The following is a 17,866-nucleotide window of genomic DNA, read 5'->3' as shown; positions in this document are numbered from 1 at the left end:
GTTAGTTAGTAGATTGCAGATTTACTTTGTGCTGATAAATAATTACCCAGTTTACTGTTTAAATATGACGCCATCTTTACGTCAAGCCCATTCATCAGGTTTCTGGCACTAACAAAAAGGCGGTGGATGCTTACCGGGGGCACCCCAGCTGTTGTGGGCCAGACAAATGCAGATTCCTCCAAAACATATCAAGTAACCCGGCCAACCTGTTTATTAACCCCCCAGCCATTTCAGTCTGTGAAACATGAGCAGCTAACAGCTTAAAAAAAGACATTAAGATACACCAAACGCTGTTGAATGGTATTTTATTTCACGTTGGAAAAACGCACGAGTGACATAAACCTCCCCTACAAGGCAGGGCGTAGACCAGGAAAGGTTGTCCCCGCTTCTATGGTGACGTCTTTGAAAAGAGAGAGCAGTGATTGTCCCTCACATGACAGAAATAACAAGCAAATACTCACGGAACACTACTTGTGGGTGATGTCACAAGTCTTAAAATACTTCCAAATATGCACAGCCACATGTAGAAGACCCTGACAATAAAAAGAGCATCCCACTTCCTCCTCAACAGTTATGGTTTTCTGACCGCAATGCTACATGTTCTGAACAAATACAACTAATTGACATGAGTGGCGTTCCACATGGATCTCTTCAAAGCCACCGCTGCTTTTATTTCCTTCAGGATGTTTGCACCTCATGCTTCCAGAAGCCCAGACAAGTCCCGTTCCATTTGGGTTCAAGAACAGCGAGTAGAATCTTCACACATGAGGTCAGAGGTGGTTTCAGTGGTTCTGGTACCTGAGTTTGGACAGCAAGAGAGCGGTAAAGGAAGATGGATGGAGAACGATGTGGACTACGTAGCTCTGCAGGCTAACACAAGCGCTGCTTCATCAGGACAATCTCAATCTTTGCTCAGTGCTCCTCTTCTGCCTCCTCCTCCTCGTCCTCCTCATCTCCAAACGTTTGCTCCTCCAGTTTGACGAGCGACTGCGAATGCTTCGCCACCTGGGCGGCGAGGGCGGAGCTGAAGCTGAGCGCGTCCGAGCCGTGGATCTCCGTCAGCCTGTCCATCACGGAGAAAGCAGGAACTTTGGGTTTCAGGGGCCAGTCCATACCGTTCTGCTCCTCCAGTTCCTCCTCCTCCGGGACGCCGTCGTACTGATGCAGCTCAGAAGCTACGCCGCCTCCTCCGGCCAACACCGACGCTCCCGCCGCCTCCGAACCGCAGCTGAACTCCGTCACCGGCTCGTCGGAGGGGTCAGGCCTCACCGGCTGGTCCCTTCCTTCCTCCTGGCTTCCTGCCGTGGACTCTGTTTGGCCGTTTCCTCCTTTGTCACCGCCGTCTGCCATGTCGGAGCTCGCACCGCAAGTTGAAGGCGTCACCGCAGCTGCAAGGCCGGACAGGAAATAGTCAACCCAAAAAGCCAACAACCCTCCCCGGCTCGGACATTCTTCATGATTGGCACAGCCATGCACACCAAAGCAGACCTTGGTCGCTGAAGAGCATCTGCTTCCTCTTCATCCTCTCTCCCTCCGACGCGCGAAAGCCCAGCACCGCTTTGAGCTCCGACAGGACGCGACGGGACTCCTCCCGCTCTCGCCGCTGACGTTCCCGTTCCTCCGGAGACAACATGTCGCACCAGGACTCCTTCCCGCCTCCGTCAGAGTCTGAATCCGACACGTAGGCCTCCCACTCCTGCGGCAAGGACACCAAGTGTGAAGTCCTTTAGCTTTAACCTTGGAGGCTCTCAGCGTGTTGGCTCGTCTCACCAGCTCCTCAGGAACCGGATCGCGGTCCAGGATCAAGGGATAAGACGGAGGAGGGGTGGGGAGCTCAGACTCGGGAGTGCCACACTGGTCTGGAGCCTCAGCAGTCCCTGCAGACATGATGGAGGATAAACACGCCCATCCCTCCGTAGTCATTAAGTAATCATACCGCGTCATGGTTGAATATGGATGATGATTAGTAAAAAATAGGCAAAATGAAGTCAAATACAAGAACTAAAAGTACTTCAAGGTTGTGATATGTAGTATTCTACACTGGTCAAAAAACTGATTCCAGAAACCTGAAACTCAAACTTGGAAACAAGTTATACTGACTAATATGAATATTCCCTTTAGAAATCAAGAATCATGGAAAGTCACTCATCACCGGAACCGATTACGGGCCACAAACGAGGGACTACTGTCCGACTCCCCTCACCTGGACATGCGCCGGCCCGCCTCAGCATGCGCTCCACCTGGCCCACGGTATCGTCCCAGCAGCCGGCGCTGGCCTGCATGTGCGGCTCCAGCTGGTGCAGCCGCTCGCTCAGGTCCCGGTAGCCCTCCAGAGTCAGCTCCGTCGGCTCCTTGGACACCATCAGCTTCTCCAGGTCGTCCTCCAGGATGATCATCCTGGGGAGGATGCAGACGGGACGTCAGCGTTGGGATCGGGGATGGCGCCGGCAGCGGCAGCGGGAGCGCGTGCGCCTCACTCGCTGAGCAGGGCTTTGAGGTGCAGCTGCAGGCTCCGGATGGACGTGTGAAGAGTGTTGATCTCGCGGCATTTCTCCCGGACCCGGCCGTTGCGGTCTGAGCCCAGCGTCCGCTCCTGCGTCTGGAAGTGACGGTGGAAGTCGTAGCTGCGCTGCACCTCCCCGAGACAGGCGGTCAGAGCGTGGTGGAGAGGCTCGGTCACCGTGGCGATGGAGCGATGCAAGGCAGGCCGGGAGGGCTCCTCCGTGGGTCCGCCCGCTTCCTTTGGCTCCTCGTCCAGTCGCCGGGGCGACAAGAGAAGGGCCAATCTGCGGAAGCACTCCGAGCTTTGCCCCACCCACAGCTGGTACAATACCTGCACAGGTCAAAGCAGGACGCGTCAGCATTCAACAAGCGGCGTGCGGCCGAGCTCGTCCCCACCTTGAGGGCGGGGAGACTGTAGTCGTCGGTCAGCTCCTGGGCCTGCTCGTCACCCAGATGCTCCACCCCCAGGCCGAGACCCAGCTCCTTCAGGGGCACCGCCGACACGTAGTTGGTCACGTTGTCGATCTCTGAGCTCAGGGGGAACGTTGGGAGGAGTTAAGGGGGAAGAAGAAAATGCAGCAAGATGCACCCCGTCACCCTCCCCGGTAAAGGATATGCCTTGAGCATGTGACACGTGGCTCTCCTGGAGGCTCTGAAGGCGGAGCGGAGGGCCCGGTACAGGGCCTTCCTCAGGCCGATCAGCTGCTGTCCCCGCGGTACCGCCCCCGGCCCCGCCCTGCTAAAGGTGCCGGCTGCACTCACCCTGTCGAGCAAACTTGACAAGTGAAATGTGATACAACTGTGGAGACGTCCCGAATTGGCAAGAGGGGAATCACACACACAAACACGTGACACCGAGCACCAGACGCAGGCGGACACCAACCAATCACGAGACAGGACAAAAGAAAGTGGAGCATGCGGCATGCGGCGGACATGACGATTCCAACACGGATGAAGATGGAAGAGCAACCTTACAGGGTGAACCCTCTGGAGATGACCTCCGTCTCCTGGACCAGACGCAGGGCTTTCCGGGACAAACCCGTCAGGGTCTTGCTGTTGTGGACCAGCGTGTGAAGCTGTGACACTCTGGCGTGGACGGCCCGCTGCGCTCGACCCCGCCTCCACAGGCCCGCCGCCCTCAGCCCCACCCAGCCCAGGAGAGCCAGCCCCAAAGGGGCGACGGCCAGCCACCACAGGTCCCCGGATGCTGAGCCCAGACCCAGCAGGACTGCGGCCAGACCCACAAGACCTGCCACATCCCTACGAACGGACCAAGAGTACAAAAATGTGAAAATGTAGAAATTCATCAGACGGATTTTTTTTTACTTTTTAGTACCAGGATGAGGGCGTGGCAAAGAAACCGGGTCGGGGCGGGGCGCCGCCTCGGGCGGGTGACGAGCCCAGCGTGAGCAGGCTGGGGTCCAGCAGCTCGATGAGCTCCACGTCCTCCTGGAGCAGGACGTCCTGGTCCAGAATGCACTTCACAGAGTACTGGCCCAACATGGCGTCCTGCAAGGGAGGAGGCGGGATCAGCGTGCCGTCCGCTTTCCGGGCGGCGCCGTGTTCTGCGCCACGTTCTACCGACCAGCTGCTGCTCCAGCTTGTGAGACGAGGACGCCTGCCGGACTGGGCTCCATCTCCACAAGGCTTCAGCCAGGGTCCGCAGGAGGCCCCCCTGCACCAACACACACAGGATGATAGGAGAGAGGAACAAAATGTACTTGTGGCGGTCCAAAATGTATTTGTGACAGGCCGCCACAATCATAGAAAATGTCCCAAAAGGCAACATTTCGGATACTGAGGACCTCGATTCGCACCGCACACTTCGGGCGGTGCAGCAGAAGCAGAGCGCAAATCAATTCGCCCCCCGGGGTTGACCCATTTCCAGAGGGGTGAGGGGGGGTGTTATTAGTCGGATTGATTACTGATGTGTGACATGAAACAACAAGCATGCTTCTGAGGAGACGTTATCTCCTTAGTGGACCGCTGGAGCGCTCGCTGACTCGCAGCTTTTGCAGGAACGACATTCCCGGGAAGCTCCGCCTCCAGGAAACGGCTCAGGGGCCACATTTCCTGTCTTGTCAAGAGCCTCCCGTCCTCTCCTCGGAGAGGAAGCGTGACACATGTGGAAAGTTCCAGGGCATGCTCTGTGACAGCGAGCGTGTCATCGGTGCAGTCCAAACTAAATATGTCAGCAAGAGGAGCCAGGTTGGCGTCGAACGTGTGCATATAGTCGTAGACGACCACAATGTACCCCCGCCCAGACAACTGCAACATCTCTGTGGAGGACGACTATAAACAGTCTATGAAGTAAACACGTAAAGATGAGGAAATATGCTCACTCTTTGTGGGCCTTCCTGCTCGGAGGCGGGATCGCCGTCCTGTCCGCCCTCCTCCTCCTCTTCCTGCGATGCTGTCGGACATGCCTCAAAGTCGGTGTGGCCTAGATCGTGCAGGTACTGGAAAAGAGGCGAGTTCTGCAAAGTGGAGACACAGATTCTTAAATAATGAAAGCGGCTGTGGGAGGGATGGGTGCATCGGCAGCAACAGTAGCCGGGATCGTGCCCGAGAATTCCCCAAAGAGAAACACAATAAATGGACGTCATGGTCCTCCTTGCAAGATGTCTACCTCACCAAAAGCTGGGGGGTACAGCAGCATCATGGGAGCATCTCATTGGATTACCATCTACTCACTATTAGTACACATGATGTCGGCGTTACTCACTTCCATGGTCACACAGAGTGGGAGCTCATGTCGCAGTCCAGATGCATATATATGTGTGTGTGTGTGTGTGTGTGTGTGTGTGTGTTTCAGAACCGACGCATTGGTTCTGTCTGTCTGGTCATCCCCGCCCCACCTCAAAGTAGTGTGACGCTGTAGCGCCAATAACAACAAACTTTAGCATAGCTAGCAAAGCAGCTAACTTGGGATTATGCGCGCCCTGTCAGCGTGTTTACTGTAGCCGTGTTTGTTTACGTTATCCTAACTGGCTAGCAAGCTAACCGGCTAGCCGCCGCTCAACGTCTAGTTTGACATCCACGCCAGACAGCATGACAAAGCAATCGGCTAACAGCGCCGTCGTAAACACAAACCTCAAACACAACATCTTCATCAAACTCCTCCGTCATTGCGCTCCTCCATCTGCGCGAAGCTCGCGGTGCATTCTGAGCGCCGGCGGCGACAGGAATCTGGGCAGAGAGAGGCGAAGAAGTTGGCAGTTTAGCCGGTTTCGTTAAAAACTTAAAAAAACTACAACTCCCATGAGGCCTTTGTGTGTTTATTTCGTGAGACCCGACGCTTGCGGTCACAGCGCCCCTTGTGGCCACTGGAAACCGTTAGAGGAGGCAGGCGAGGAAATGAACCGTACAGTGACAATATCGAGCCGGAAAATGAAGACAATTTCTTCAAAATAAAACGACGAACGCGGGGTAATAACCGTAAAATAGAATTCGAATATACATTTAATACCAGTTGTAATGTTTACATTCTAAATTCTGTTGAAGCTGTCGCTAAAAATTCGTCACTTAGAGAGTACATTTTTTTTTGTTGTTACGACGACAGGAAGTTGCCCAGTGTTGTCATTTCCCACTTGACACCAACGACGAAGTTGCCGAAGCCGAAAAACGTTGGAAAAATGGGAAAAGCAGCAAAGATAACGTCTCTAACGGTGGATGTGCGAGCGACATAGGGAACATCAGCGACGGAGCGGAGTGTTTGCTCCCCCTAAAGCGGATTTCCAAGTGACAATGTTGCCGAGGGAGCAAAGAACGAAGACCTTCTGGCTCTTCCATTGAAAGTACTTTTGCGTTACTCATGGAGGAAGGAGCAAGTCTGGAGTCATGAGCACCACAGGTTTGTTTCGAGCTTAAAAACCAACACGATGGCACTTTTTAAGTTCTCGGTACGCACCCTCAGGTTGTGCGCGGAGGAGAAAAACAACAACTTGAGTGTTGCTCAAAGATAGCATCCACTGCTGTTACACGGCCGCACTTAATTACAGCCTTTTCCTGAAAATAGCTGCCAAAAGCGCACAATAGGATGGACTAAACCTCATTTTGGGAGCTCTTCACAAGAACCACTATAAAAGTCCCTTTCCGCAGAGGAGGCACATTTGCAGCTGGATGGAGTCAAATCCTTTGTTTGTAACATCTGTCCTGATGTTGCTGCAACTTGTCGAAAATCCTAAATAAGCCTCAGCCAAGGTTTCGTTTCCGCTTCAATGGTCATGTAACGTTGCTTTTGGGGGGGCTTTTGTCCGCTTAGCTCGCGTTACCTGGCGCGTAAGAAGCCAAACTCCGCGGATCAGTCATGTAAATAAGTCTTCCTTGCTGGGATGTTGTCTTTGAAACTACATGAGGGGCTTTGACGGCATCGTCGTCATGTGTGGATCTCGGCCTCGGGTTAAAGGCTCCTTCAATTCATACTTTATTGTTTATTTCAAAAATCGCGCCTTCTATCATGTTAATATGTTTGCCGAAATAAAAGGCGGTCGTCATTGCACATTTAGTTATGAGTTTTGTCCTAATTTAGTCATCCACAACGTGTTTACAAGGCTATTTTGTTAGAATTTGCTATATTCTTAACGCAGTTTGGTGTCCGGTGGGACATGGCGCCTGTACCTTTAGGAAAGACTGCTGGGTGACGTCACAGGGACAACTTTATTACTGCGGACAAATGAGATGTTACTGTTGACTACTTGAGCTGAATACAAAGTAATTCTCAAATTCTTAGACCGGTGAATCGTTCATCAAGCAGTGCCCCTAGAACCCAGCAGGGTCGAGGGATTCGTGATTCGTAAATTCTCAGATAAGTGAGTCAGACTGTACTCCACTGTACTCCCATCTTCCATCCAAAACTGTGACGTGTGGTTTATTGTACACATTACTCACCCCGCAGTTGCTCCCCCCCCCGACCCCAAGGGTGACCGTTTGACCCCGGCCGCCACTTCGGCTCGCAGCTGTCTCTGATGAAAGCACGTTTGAATTCTTTATTTTCTCCACGCAGGTGTGAAGAAGCCTCCATTAGCGCCCAAGCCTAAACTTCCCTCTGTCGCCAAGCCCTCCCCCCCACCCATCGCCCCCAAACCGGGTGTGCTCACCCAGCCCCTCGTCGTTTCCCAGCCGTCCCCTGCCACCCTCAAGAGGACCAAGCCGGCTGTTGCCCCCAAGCCCTGCATCCCCAAACCCGCCCCCACAGCTTTGCCCCCGCCGCCACCCCAACCCGGCGGCCACCTTATCTTATCTCAGGACCAGGAGGCGGCGCTCGAGGATGGCCTCTCGCTTCTCAACGCCAAAAATGGGATTCTATCCGAGGCTGTCGAGCGGGAATCGGACTACATCATTCCCACCTGCTCTTGCGCGGAGCGGGACTGCTCCCAGTGCCGGCAACTGGAAAACGGCGTGCACAAAACATATGAACCAAAGAACGGGATTCACGAAGAGGAGTGCGTGTGCCCCCAGAGGAGCGAGGGGGTCAACAAAATTCCCCGGGACAAGCCTCAGAGACAGAGGCACTTGGACCGGCTGGTCAAAGAGCCACGTGAGGACAAGGACGGCGCTGATCCAGGGTCAGCAGATGTCATCTGTGATGTTGCAGGCAGCATCATCATCTCCACTCCTGCGGCGGAGCACCCCCAGGAAGGAAGCATCACCTGTGCACACCCTGATTTGACCGTCCCCGCCCCCCCAAGTAAGCCTCTCCCTGTCCCCCAACCTCGGCGGTTTAAGAAGCCCACCCTAGTGAGGCAGGACGGTGTGGAGGGAGGAGTCCAGGACCCTCAAGAGGTGGAGAATCCCAAGGAGCTGAAACAGGACTCCAGTGGTTCTCCTTCCCAGGAAGGCTTAAGCCCCGGTGAGGCAGAGCCGAGCGCACCTGTCCCCCCTCCCCGACAGACCTCCCTGTCACCTCGCCTCCACAGAATGCTCCACTTGTCCACGACACTGAACAAAAACACCTCCCACTCCCTCAGCCTGCTCTCCCAGCCGGAGCTGCTGAGCGGCCTTGACGGTGAGGGGCAACGCGAGGCGGAGTGCGAGGAGGAGGACGGCTACGGCGACTTTAAGCGCTACCCCGTCACTCACAGCCTCCCCAAGCAGATCAAGCTGGGTTGCCCCCCTCCCCCGCTTCACGCCAGGAAGGCCCTCTCCGCTGACGACCCGCAGTCGGTGAGGCCGCCGCCCCGAAAACCTCAGCGACACAGCCTGCCCGCCCCACCGCCTCCCTCCGTCTGCCCCCCGGCCCCTCCTCACGGCCCCATGAGAGAACTACCCGCCCCTCCCCAGGAGAAGACGGCGTGGCGTTTCACCCGACCGTGCGTCACCTTCTTCAGCCGCCAGGTGCCCAGCAGGAGCAGTGTGCCTCCCAAGAGCCGAGCCCCCCCGGCGCTCGGGGGCAAACAGCGGGCGCAGTCCTTCTCTGCTGCTGACCTGGCGACCCCCGCAGGCCTCGACCCCCAGAAGAGGAGCCTCTCTTTCCGGAAGTTGCTGGAACTTCGCGTGTCCGTGAAGATGCTTCCAAAGCTGCTGGCCAAGGGAGGGCACTCCCTGGACTGTACCAACGCGGACTCCAAGCGGGGCGGCCGCAAAGGCCCAGAGCGGCCTAGCAGCTGCATTGGGGAGGTGGACCTCAGCGGGGACTGCGATGACGTGGAATACGAGAACGTTCCGCTCTACGAGGAGATCCCGGAGTACATGAACCTGCCCTTTCACAGCGGCAGGCCGGGCTGGTCACATGACCCCGACGGCGCCGACTCGGACATCTACGAGGCGCAGGACCCTTACCAGAGGTTCCAGGAGGACGACAGGTATGTGTTCAGCGTTTCCCACAGGACTACAATCTGGTAGCACTGCCCACACCCCGGGGCTTGTAGAGGTGCCGTGCGTGCCCGGAACAAAGGCGTGGCTTTCGTAGGAAGTAAATGCACTTCCTGTCTTTCCTAAAAGACCAGGTGCGTTACATTCACTCCCTTTATATACGACCGAAGGCAGCTAGGTAGCACCAAATCTGGTCTGTGGCGGGCCACCATGAATAAATACATGTACGAGAAACCGCACGGCACCGTTGGGTCGTTAAACACGGCCAGCGTGTCTGAATCCTGGTCCCGACCCCGGGCCTCTCAGGTGACATCAGCGCCAGTCAGCAGCGCGGAATCCAAGCGGAGCTCGGACGTGCCACAGGTCGGCCCGTCGTCTTCCTCTGGGTTATTTTCAGCGTGCCGGGCAGGAAATGTCTGAGCATCTTGCTAACGCCGCACGGCGCTCCAGGACTGGGAAAATAAATGTGCGGCGACCGCCAGCCTCGGCCTGGCCCTCCTCGCTCTGTGTTTAGCCTTTGCTTAACCTCAGTACTTAACCTCAGACCTCCTCTCAGACCTCCTCTCAGACCTCCTCCCAGACCTTCAGAGAATACCAGCTCTTTTGTTGACATCCTACCAAATGTTTCATGTAGAAGACAAGCTATTTGTGGCAACGCTAATTTGCAGAAGTGGTGCATGTAACGCTCCTGGACCGTCACAACCAAACAAGACAGTGCCGCCTTTTCGTTTGTGGCGGTCCACATTTAATTGTTGCGCCAAAGCGTTTTTGCTCAAGCATCCACGGCGTGAACAGACTTTAGCGGACGCGTCGAGTTCGGTCAAAGCAGCCGTCCAACCAGCCCGCTTGTCAATTGCGCCGAGCGTCGAGAGCGCATTTGCGTGCCAGATAGCCACCGCGCCGCCTGCCAGGCATCTTTTGACTTCATGACTTCATTGACTTCATGTGAGAAGCTGTAAACAAAGTGGCGCTTTGTACCCGACGCTCCACGCCACGCGGACCCACGGGTCTTTTAGGGGAAGAGAGACCCTCAGTACACTGTATGTTTTCTTCTTAAGACCCCCCCCCCCAGTGGAGATAATTCATCTCCCAACGACAGAACCCGATCAAAACATCAGAGGCCGACACGTTTGCGCTTGCACTCCGTCGCCCGTGCATGTTTTAGCACCACGGCCCGCGTGGTGTAAACATTGGCGGCTGCTGAAGCAGTCTTGACTCCATTGCCTTTTGTCGAGCAGTGACTGGCCGAGGAGGGACGTCCACTCTGAGGAGGAGGAGGCCCACAGTTCGGATGAGGAGGACAACAGCTCCTCCTCCAGCAAGGAGCACGTGGACGAGGCCGACAGACAGGTCAGTCTTATTATGCTGGCCGTGGATTTAGTTATGTCGTACATACTGTAGTAGCATGACTCAAATAAAGAAGGCTTCGCTACACATCTTAAAGTGACCCCCCTACGGTAACCTCAGTCAGCTGCATGTTGTTTTTCCTCCAGCTGCTAGGCTAACCTAGCATGACTTCACTGTGAAAGTGTCGGCGTAGCGTTAGCACCCTAGCACTCGTAGCTAGCCGCTAACCTTTGGCTTCCTTCCTGATAGTGGATTCGTAGCCACGATCGACCTTGGGAGCATACGGCTCCCAAAATTTTGTCGGAAATTTTACCTCATCGGTGTTTGACATTAGCAACTGTGTTTACGGTCAAGCTAGCAACATCTTCAAATTTGTTTGTAGAGTTGTTTTTCGTGATGGTGGCTCAGACCGCCGAGGCCAGTTTAACACAACGGCTTAAAGCAGGCTTCGCTGCACATCTTAAAATGCAGTCTTGCCAACGAGCTGTCAGTCAGCTACCGACGTGATGGTTTCCTTCGTAGCTGTTGACGTGCTAGTGTAATGTTAGCACTTGTTAGCCCACCAGACCCCACCACCCGGAGGGGGGGGCGCATTTGGCTGCCATTAACAATCTCACACCCGCAGCTGGAGGACGAGACCAAGAGGAGGAAGGTGGTGCACATCGCCCAGGAGATCATGAGCTCGGAGAAAGTGTGAGTGGCAATGAGCCGGCAATTACCCAGCAGCACCGTCGCTGACTCTGCGCTCTCTCTCTCTCTCTCTCCTCAGGTTTGTGGACGTCCTCAAGCTTCTGCACATAGTAAGTGTCATGCCGTGTGAAGCATGGGGGTGACCTGGCCAAAGGTCAGGGGGGTCGTCGGCCATGGCCGCCGCAAGCTCAGTAGAAAGCAGCGTCCCGAAAGGTGGCCCGGTTCTGTCCACGAAATCGGGTCAGCTCGCATTCTTTTCTGCCCGCGGAGGCGGCAGCTGCTTCCTGCTGCCACAGAGCTGACCTCTGAGCGCGCGCACACACACACACACACACACACACACACACACACACACACACTGCAATGGAGTGTGTGCATACTTGTGGCGAGCTGTCCGGGTGATGCGTTTACAACAGTGCTTGTATATAGCATATTATAATCATAATAATTATCTATTTCATAGGACATAAACGCACAAATGAACATGCTGAAGAAGGCGATGTGTTAAGTGTGTGCGTGTGCGTGCGTGCGTGCGTGCGGCCTCCCTGCTTCCTTCCAGGTGGATGTGTGTGTTGGCACATGGCAGAGTCCAGAGCGCTGACTCCACTGAAACACACACTGTGTTCTCGCACCACGGCCTCACTTGACTCTCTCCCCAGGACTTTCGGGATGCGGTCGCCAAGGCGACGCGGCAGAACGGGAAGCCGGTGGTGGACGAGCGGGTCCTCAGCCAGATCCTGTACTACCTGCCTCAGCTCTACCAGCTCAACAAGGACCTGCTGAGGGAGCTGGAGGAGAGGGTGGCGCACTGGTACGCTTGGGGGGGGCGAGCTTCCGTTTTATCCCGGAGGAACGCCCCGCATCCTCAATGTGTGTGTGTGTGTGTGTGTACACGCAGGGGCCAGCACCAGCGCCTGTCAGACATCTTCGTCCAGAAGGGCCCGTACCTGAAGATGTACTCCACCTACATCCGCCAGTTTGACAACAACGTGGCACTTTTGGACGAGCAGTGCAGGAAAAACCCCCCCTTTGCCGCCGTCGTCAAGGACTTTGAGGTAGAACCGCCCCCTAGCTTGACGTTCTTGTAATTATTAATATGCCGCACACGTTAAAATGTATATCCACTCGCCACAAATGAGCAATGATGTGACCGCACATGACTATGGTGTGTTCAGGGACTGCCAGACAATTTGTGTCCTTACTTTATACACTATAAAGTCCACACACAAGGCCTTTCCGTCAGGATTTTTTGTGGTTCCTAACCCAGAGCTTGTCTCGGTCCAGATAAGTCCTCGCTGTGCCAGTCTGGCTCTGAAACACTACCTGCTGAAGCCGGTCCAGAGGATCCCTCAGTACCAGCTGCTGCTCACAGGTGAGTCATTCCCTTACTCTACACTGACACCTAGTGGACCGGAAACCTCAAAACAAGTCCAAACTCTTTGTTCTTCTTCTTGTCCCAGACTACCTAAAGAATCTGCAGCAGGACTCCGAGGACTACAAGGACACGCAAGGTGGGACACCGTGACCACGCCCTCATTTAATCACGGTTAATTGGTTGCACGCCCGAACCGACTCTGATAGGTCAACCTCTTATTATCATTATTATCATTATTATCATTATTATCATTATTATCATTATTATTATTTGGGTTGTTATTATGGGAGAACATGCAAACTCCACACAGAGATGCCCGAGGGTGGAACGGAACTCCTAGCTGTGAGGCCTGCATGCTACCCACTCGTCCACCGTGCAGCCCATCGTAGACATGATAGCGGAAAACAAGACATAGTGTATTTATCATGCTTGGTACCACCTTGTTGCAGCTAACATGATCATGCTACGTTTCTGTACCTGTAAATAGCTAAATATGCAAGTATGGTAATGCTAGCAACTCTCACATTAGCATGCTAACACCTAGCACGACATTGCTAAGTGTTTATGCAGCAGCTTCACAGAAAAGTGGGAAAACTTTGAATTTTACATTTTGGATCGCCCCCAAAATGTTATTGTGTCCCATTTTTGACAATTCCGGAACCTTTTAATCCAAATCCATGCAGAACTTTTCAGGTTATTTTCAACACAAAATAAAACATAACCTGATTAAAATTTGTAATAATTTGATATCCCTAATAAAAATTAAGAATAAGAAAAGAGCACACATACACAATACGTGCTTATCGAGCGCACTGGGGGCTCTTCTGATGTCCTTCATAAATGTCGTCCGTGCAGCGGCCCTCGGCATCGTGAAGGAAGTTGCCAACCACGCCAACGACATCATGAAACAAGGGGTGAGGGACGCTCCGTTTCTTTTCTGATTGCTAGCATCGATCTCCTAACTCCTCGTATTTCTCCCGCTGTTTTTTTCTCCTGGGGCCTCGTTGGCAGGACAACTTTCAGAAACTGATGCAGATTCAGTACAGCCTGAACGGCCACCACGAGATAGTCCAGCCGGGCAGGGTGAGCCTAGTCGGCAGACTGAAATGACATTCAAGGTCACCTCGGGTCACGCTGAAGGTCGCTGTGTCAAACGTGTGCAGGTGTTCCTGAAGGAGGGCACGCTCATGAAGCTGTCACGGAAGGTCATGCAGCCCCGGGTGTTCTTCCTGGTGAGGAACCGTCCCCGACCGCTCCACGTCCCCCCTCCCTCCCCCGTATGGTCCTAACGGCCGCATTTGTGTCCGCAGTTCAACGACGCCCTCATGTACACCACGCCGGTCCAGTCTGCCCAGTACAAACTCAACTGCGTGCTCTCCTTGGCCGGGATGAAGGTGAGTAGGACACGGGTGGCTCAACGTGCTGGTCCTTGGTCCGAGCGATGACGGCGAACGTCCGCTTCCTTGCCAGGTGAGCAAGCCCAGCCAGGAGGCGTACCAGAACGAGCTGAACATCGAGAGCGTGGAGCGCTCCTTCATCCTGTCGGCCAGGTGAGAAGACCTCCACGGTCGTCCGCCACGGTACGTGCAGAAGCTCACATCTTCTTTCCCCGCCTTCAGCTCGGCGACAGAGAGAGACGAGTGGCTGGAGGCCATCGCCAGAGCCATCGACGACCACACCAAGAAGAAAATAACCTTCATATCCAGTCGCAGCCAGGAGGAGGTGACGTGACGTCCGCACGGGTTCACGCCAGCCCGCCGTCCATCTGGCTCACTGTGTCTGTCCCCCACCCAGGCCGACGGCGTGCTTGACAGCGGCGCTCCTCTGGGTTCCAAGGCTCCCATCTGGATCCCGGACCTCAGGGCCACCATGTGCATGATCTGCACCTGCGAGTTCACCCTCACCTGGAGGCGCCATCACTGTCGGGCCTGCGGCAAGGTGGGCGGCGCTCGGCTTCCTGCGTGCCTCCCCGTTCCTCTTCTCACCGATTTGTTAATTCCCGCCTTCGCCCCCGGCAGGTGGTGTGTCAGGCCTGCTCGGCCAACAAGTACTACCTGGAGTACCTGAAGAACCAGCCGGCGCGGGTGTGCAACCACTGCTTTGCCAAACTGCAGGAGAACAGTACGTTTGGGCGTGTACCACATGGCTTGGCAGGTTATACCGTTGTATGGAATTGGACTTTCCGTGACCCTAGTGAGGAAAAACCACATAGAGAATGGATGGGTTGATGTATATTAGTGTGGAACCGTTTCCTGCCCCGTCAACCAAACTGCTTCAGCTATTTCCACCACTTGGTAGAACATACTCAACATGCCCAAGCGTTGTCATACGTGCCGATGTCGTTTAGGTGACCGCCGCGCCTCGTCGTCGGTGTCGCCCATCAAATCCGGAGCCTTCTCCTTCACCAGAAAACAGAAGAAGATCCCGGCAGCGCTAAAAGAGGTGAGCGTCACAACAGAATGGTGTCCGAGCAGTCATGTGACCGGGCTGTCCTCGGCAGGTGTCGGCCAACACGGAAAACTCGTCTATGAGCGGCTACCTGAACAGGTCAAAGGGCAACAAGAAGCAGTGGAAGCGGCTGTGGTTCGTCATCAAGAATAAAGTGTTGTACACCTACGCCGCCAGCGAGGTTCTCCCGCACGCAAGCTTCTGTGGTTCTTTATCTCTGCCGGGGTGCGCTTGATTTACCGTCACTTCTCCCCCCCCCTCCCCCATTTAGGACGTGGCGGCGCTAGAGAGTCAGCCCTTGCTGGGCTTCTTCCTCCGGGAGGAGAAGAACGGGCCGGCCCAGAAGATGCAGTTCAAGCTGTACCATAAAAACACGCTTTTTTACATCTTTAAAGCTGACGACATCCCCACCGCCCAGAGGTGCCTCACGCCGCACGCCCTGACGCTAACGCTAACCCTAACCGTACCCATTACCCTGACCATTACCCTGTCCAGTACTGTAACCCTACCCATACCCCTAACTCTTACCCTTATGCTAATTCTTTTTTCATGTCTGTAGATGGATCGAAGCATTTCAGGAGGCCATGATCCTTGAACAGTAACCACCTGCATGAGGCCCAGGGGTCAAGGGTCACCAGGTCAGGAAGGACTAAAACGAGATGGGACACCAGACGCCTTTTGAAACGAGTTATTCCCAGACGTGTATATCTTCGCCTTCCAAAGCTCAGCGACGCCAGGCGAGGTCGGTGCAGGTCGCGGTTGTGGAAGTGAGAGCGAACGCGCGCCGGGACCGTTTCGGTGAAATGCAGGAAGTCCGACGCCCCGGGAGGGACAACATTGAAGCAAATTGAAGTATTACTTATCCTCCTTTTTGAATGAATTCCAAGCAGCATTTTACTGTGAAAATCAGGCTTGGACAAAGAAACAGGAAGTTTGTTTTCTGCCCTCAGCTTGATGTGCTCCAAAGCAAAGATATCAAGTTACTGACGTACATTTTGGGTCTTAGAGCATCCTGGAGGAAACTGGAAGGAATCATTTGGATCTATTTTTCATACTCGTCAGAATGTCAAGCCGCATCAGAAGTGGCGTGTAGGTATTTTTGTGTATATGACAGAGCGACATTGACCTTTTTCTATGATATTTATAATGTATGAAGAGGCAGTACAAGCTGTCACATCTTGGTAGTCAGGGTTTGTTTGACTTTCAATCACACCTTTTTGTGTTTTTTTTTTTTTATGTGGAAAAAAAACTTGTTTTTTTTGGTTGCACTACTCATGGATGTATTTTGTCCCCACCTCCAAAGAAATGATACCTGTTTTTTTGTATGTTATTGTGCCTTTTTTGCTCGTGAAGCCAACAATCATATCGTAACATTAATTCTGCAGGTTGTTTGACATTCATCACACTGTCTCAAAATCTGCACCAGCTTGCTGGGAAGTATGTGTTTACACATGATTGTACATTAGCAGTGACTATTTTATAATATCAACAGCGTGGAGGTAGAGTCTCCCACAAACGTTTATTCTTAACTGTCAGGCAACAGTTTTTAATAAAATATATCATTATATATTGGCATCCTGTGGTTATTTTGACTTCAACGCTTCTGATTACGCTACCTTCGACGGGGCTCGTACGTGGAACCATAATATCGTGCTTGGTGTCACCCGGACACGTTATGAGGAAACATCTTCCGACCCCATAATAGTTCCGCCTAAAGATGGCGGAGTACGTTAATATTGTCCGAAGGGCTTTTGGACAACTAGGAGGTCACAGTGGCGTTAGAGGGTTTCTTCTTCAGCTTTTTAGGTAAAATGTTTAACGTCATTTTGAGAGGTTTGTAGTGAAACTAAGGCAATGAAAGGCAGAACAACTGAAATGGCCACCGGATTTATTAACGTTGCTAAGCTAGCATGTTGACAGCTACCAGTAAACTTGTGTGTCGACGTTTAGGGGACGAATTGTTTGTTTTTTCTGTTTCGACAAAATGAAAGCTAACTTTGAACGTTATTCGACAGAGTAAACGATGTGAAGACGGGAGCGCTGATTGGCGTGGATAAATATGGAAACAAATACTACGAGGACAAGAAGCACTATTTCTTTGGTGAGTCTAGCTTGTTGTTACTGTGATTGTTTGCACTGACGTTCGGATGTTTACATTTAAACAGGCAAGAAGATGTTCTATTTATTATATATGTATTATTTAATACATTGCCTGTTGTCTCTGTGTTTGTGTGTATGATTAAACTGAATCCAGGACGACATCGCTGGGTGATCTACACCACAGAGATGAACGGAAAGAACACTTTATGGGAGGTGGACGGCAGCATGGTGCCCGCAGAATGGTTTGTATCCCCTCGACCTTAAGCTTGGTCGTTGTTGAAACCATTAATCTTTCAGTCAAATATCATCTGTGCGTCATTTTCTAACCCCCTGCCCCCCCCAGGCATCGCTGGCTCCACTCCATGACGGACGACCCCCCCACCACTCACCCTCCAGAGCCCAAGAAGTTTCTGGCCGAGGTCCACCAGTTCAACGTGAGCGGCAGCCCCCACCAGTACGTGCCCTACCCCACCACCCGCAAGAAGATCCACGAGTGGGTGCCGCCCAAAGCCGGAGCTCAGTGAGCCGCTGTAACTTATGTCCTGTGTTGCTCAATAAAACGTGTATGTACATTTACAATGGAGGCAACCG

At 53.5% G+C, this 17,866-nt stretch overlaps 3 protein-coding genes across 6 annotated transcripts; 2 read left to right on the top strand and 1 right to left on the bottom strand.

Moving 5' to 3' along the window:
- Positions 1-288: 288 nt before the first annotated feature.
- vezt (vezatin, adherens junctions transmembrane protein) lies at positions 289-5,764 on the bottom strand. Of its 4 annotated transcripts, none has more exons than XM_078791264.1 (12): positions 5,596-5,764; positions 4,845-4,979; positions 4,088-4,177; positions 3,839-4,011; positions 3,478-3,762; positions 3,121-3,277; positions 2,899-3,048; positions 2,478-2,833; positions 2,204-2,397; positions 1,771-1,877; positions 1,489-1,696; positions 289-1,388 (listed from the first exon to the last, which is right to left on the bottom strand). In XM_078791264.1, exons 1-12 carry the CDS (start codon positions 5,629-5,631, stop codon positions 913-915), a joined length of 2,367 nt encoding a protein of 788 aa, XP_078647390.1. In that variant the 5' UTR covers positions 5,632-5,764; the 3' UTR covers positions 289-912. The 4 variants fall into 4 exon arrangements, with proteins under 4 accessions (XP_078647390.1, XP_078647392.1, XP_078647393.1 ...); XM_078791266.1 differs by having other exon boundaries at positions 2,899-3,047; positions 3,120-3,265; XM_078791267.1 differs by lacking the exon at positions 5,596-5,764 and adding an exon at positions 5,228-5,511 and having other exon boundaries at positions 2,899-3,047; positions 3,120-3,277.
- Positions 5,546-16,781, top strand: fgd6 (FYVE, RhoGEF and PH domain containing 6). The gene is made up of 21 exons (XM_058066878.2): positions 5,546-6,355; positions 7,508-9,305; positions 10,554-10,665; positions 11,288-11,355; positions 11,432-11,462; positions 12,012-12,163; positions 12,251-12,407; positions 12,637-12,724; positions 12,813-12,863; positions 13,583-13,641; positions 13,739-13,810; positions 13,891-13,959; positions 14,038-14,121; positions 14,198-14,277; positions 14,347-14,449; positions 14,522-14,665; positions 14,746-14,848; positions 15,075-15,169; positions 15,228-15,356; positions 15,447-15,595; positions 15,735-16,781. The coding sequence occupies exons 1-21, from the start codon at positions 6,343-6,345 to the stop codon at positions 15,775-15,777; spliced, it is 3,600 nt and encodes a 1,199-aa protein (XP_057922861.2). The 5' UTR covers positions 5,546-6,342; the 3' UTR covers positions 15,778-16,781.
- Positions 16,782-16,820: 39 nt separating this feature from the next.
- ndufa12 (NADH:ubiquinone oxidoreductase subunit A12) lies at positions 16,821-17,854 on the top strand. The gene is made up of 4 exons (XM_058066023.2): positions 16,821-16,981; positions 17,191-17,276; positions 17,430-17,517; positions 17,619-17,854. The coding sequence occupies exons 1-4, from the start codon at positions 16,893-16,895 to the stop codon at positions 17,797-17,799; spliced, it is 444 nt and encodes a 147-aa protein (XP_057922006.2). The 5' UTR covers positions 16,821-16,892; the 3' UTR covers positions 17,800-17,854.
- Positions 17,855-17,866: the final 12 nt, after the last annotated feature.

The sequence above is a fragment of the Doryrhamphus excisus genome, linkage group LG6, assembly GCF_037039965.1.
Source record: "Doryrhamphus excisus strain RoL-2023G ecotype Guam linkage group LG6, RoL_Dexc_Guam_v1.1, whole genome shotgun sequence".
NCBI classification, from domain to species: domain Eukaryota; kingdom Metazoa; phylum Chordata; class Actinopteri; order Syngnathiformes; family Syngnathidae; genus Doryrhamphus; species Doryrhamphus excisus.
The sequence above is the reverse complement of the archived record's forward strand: the minus strand, read 5'-3'. Positions and strand labels throughout refer to the sequence as shown.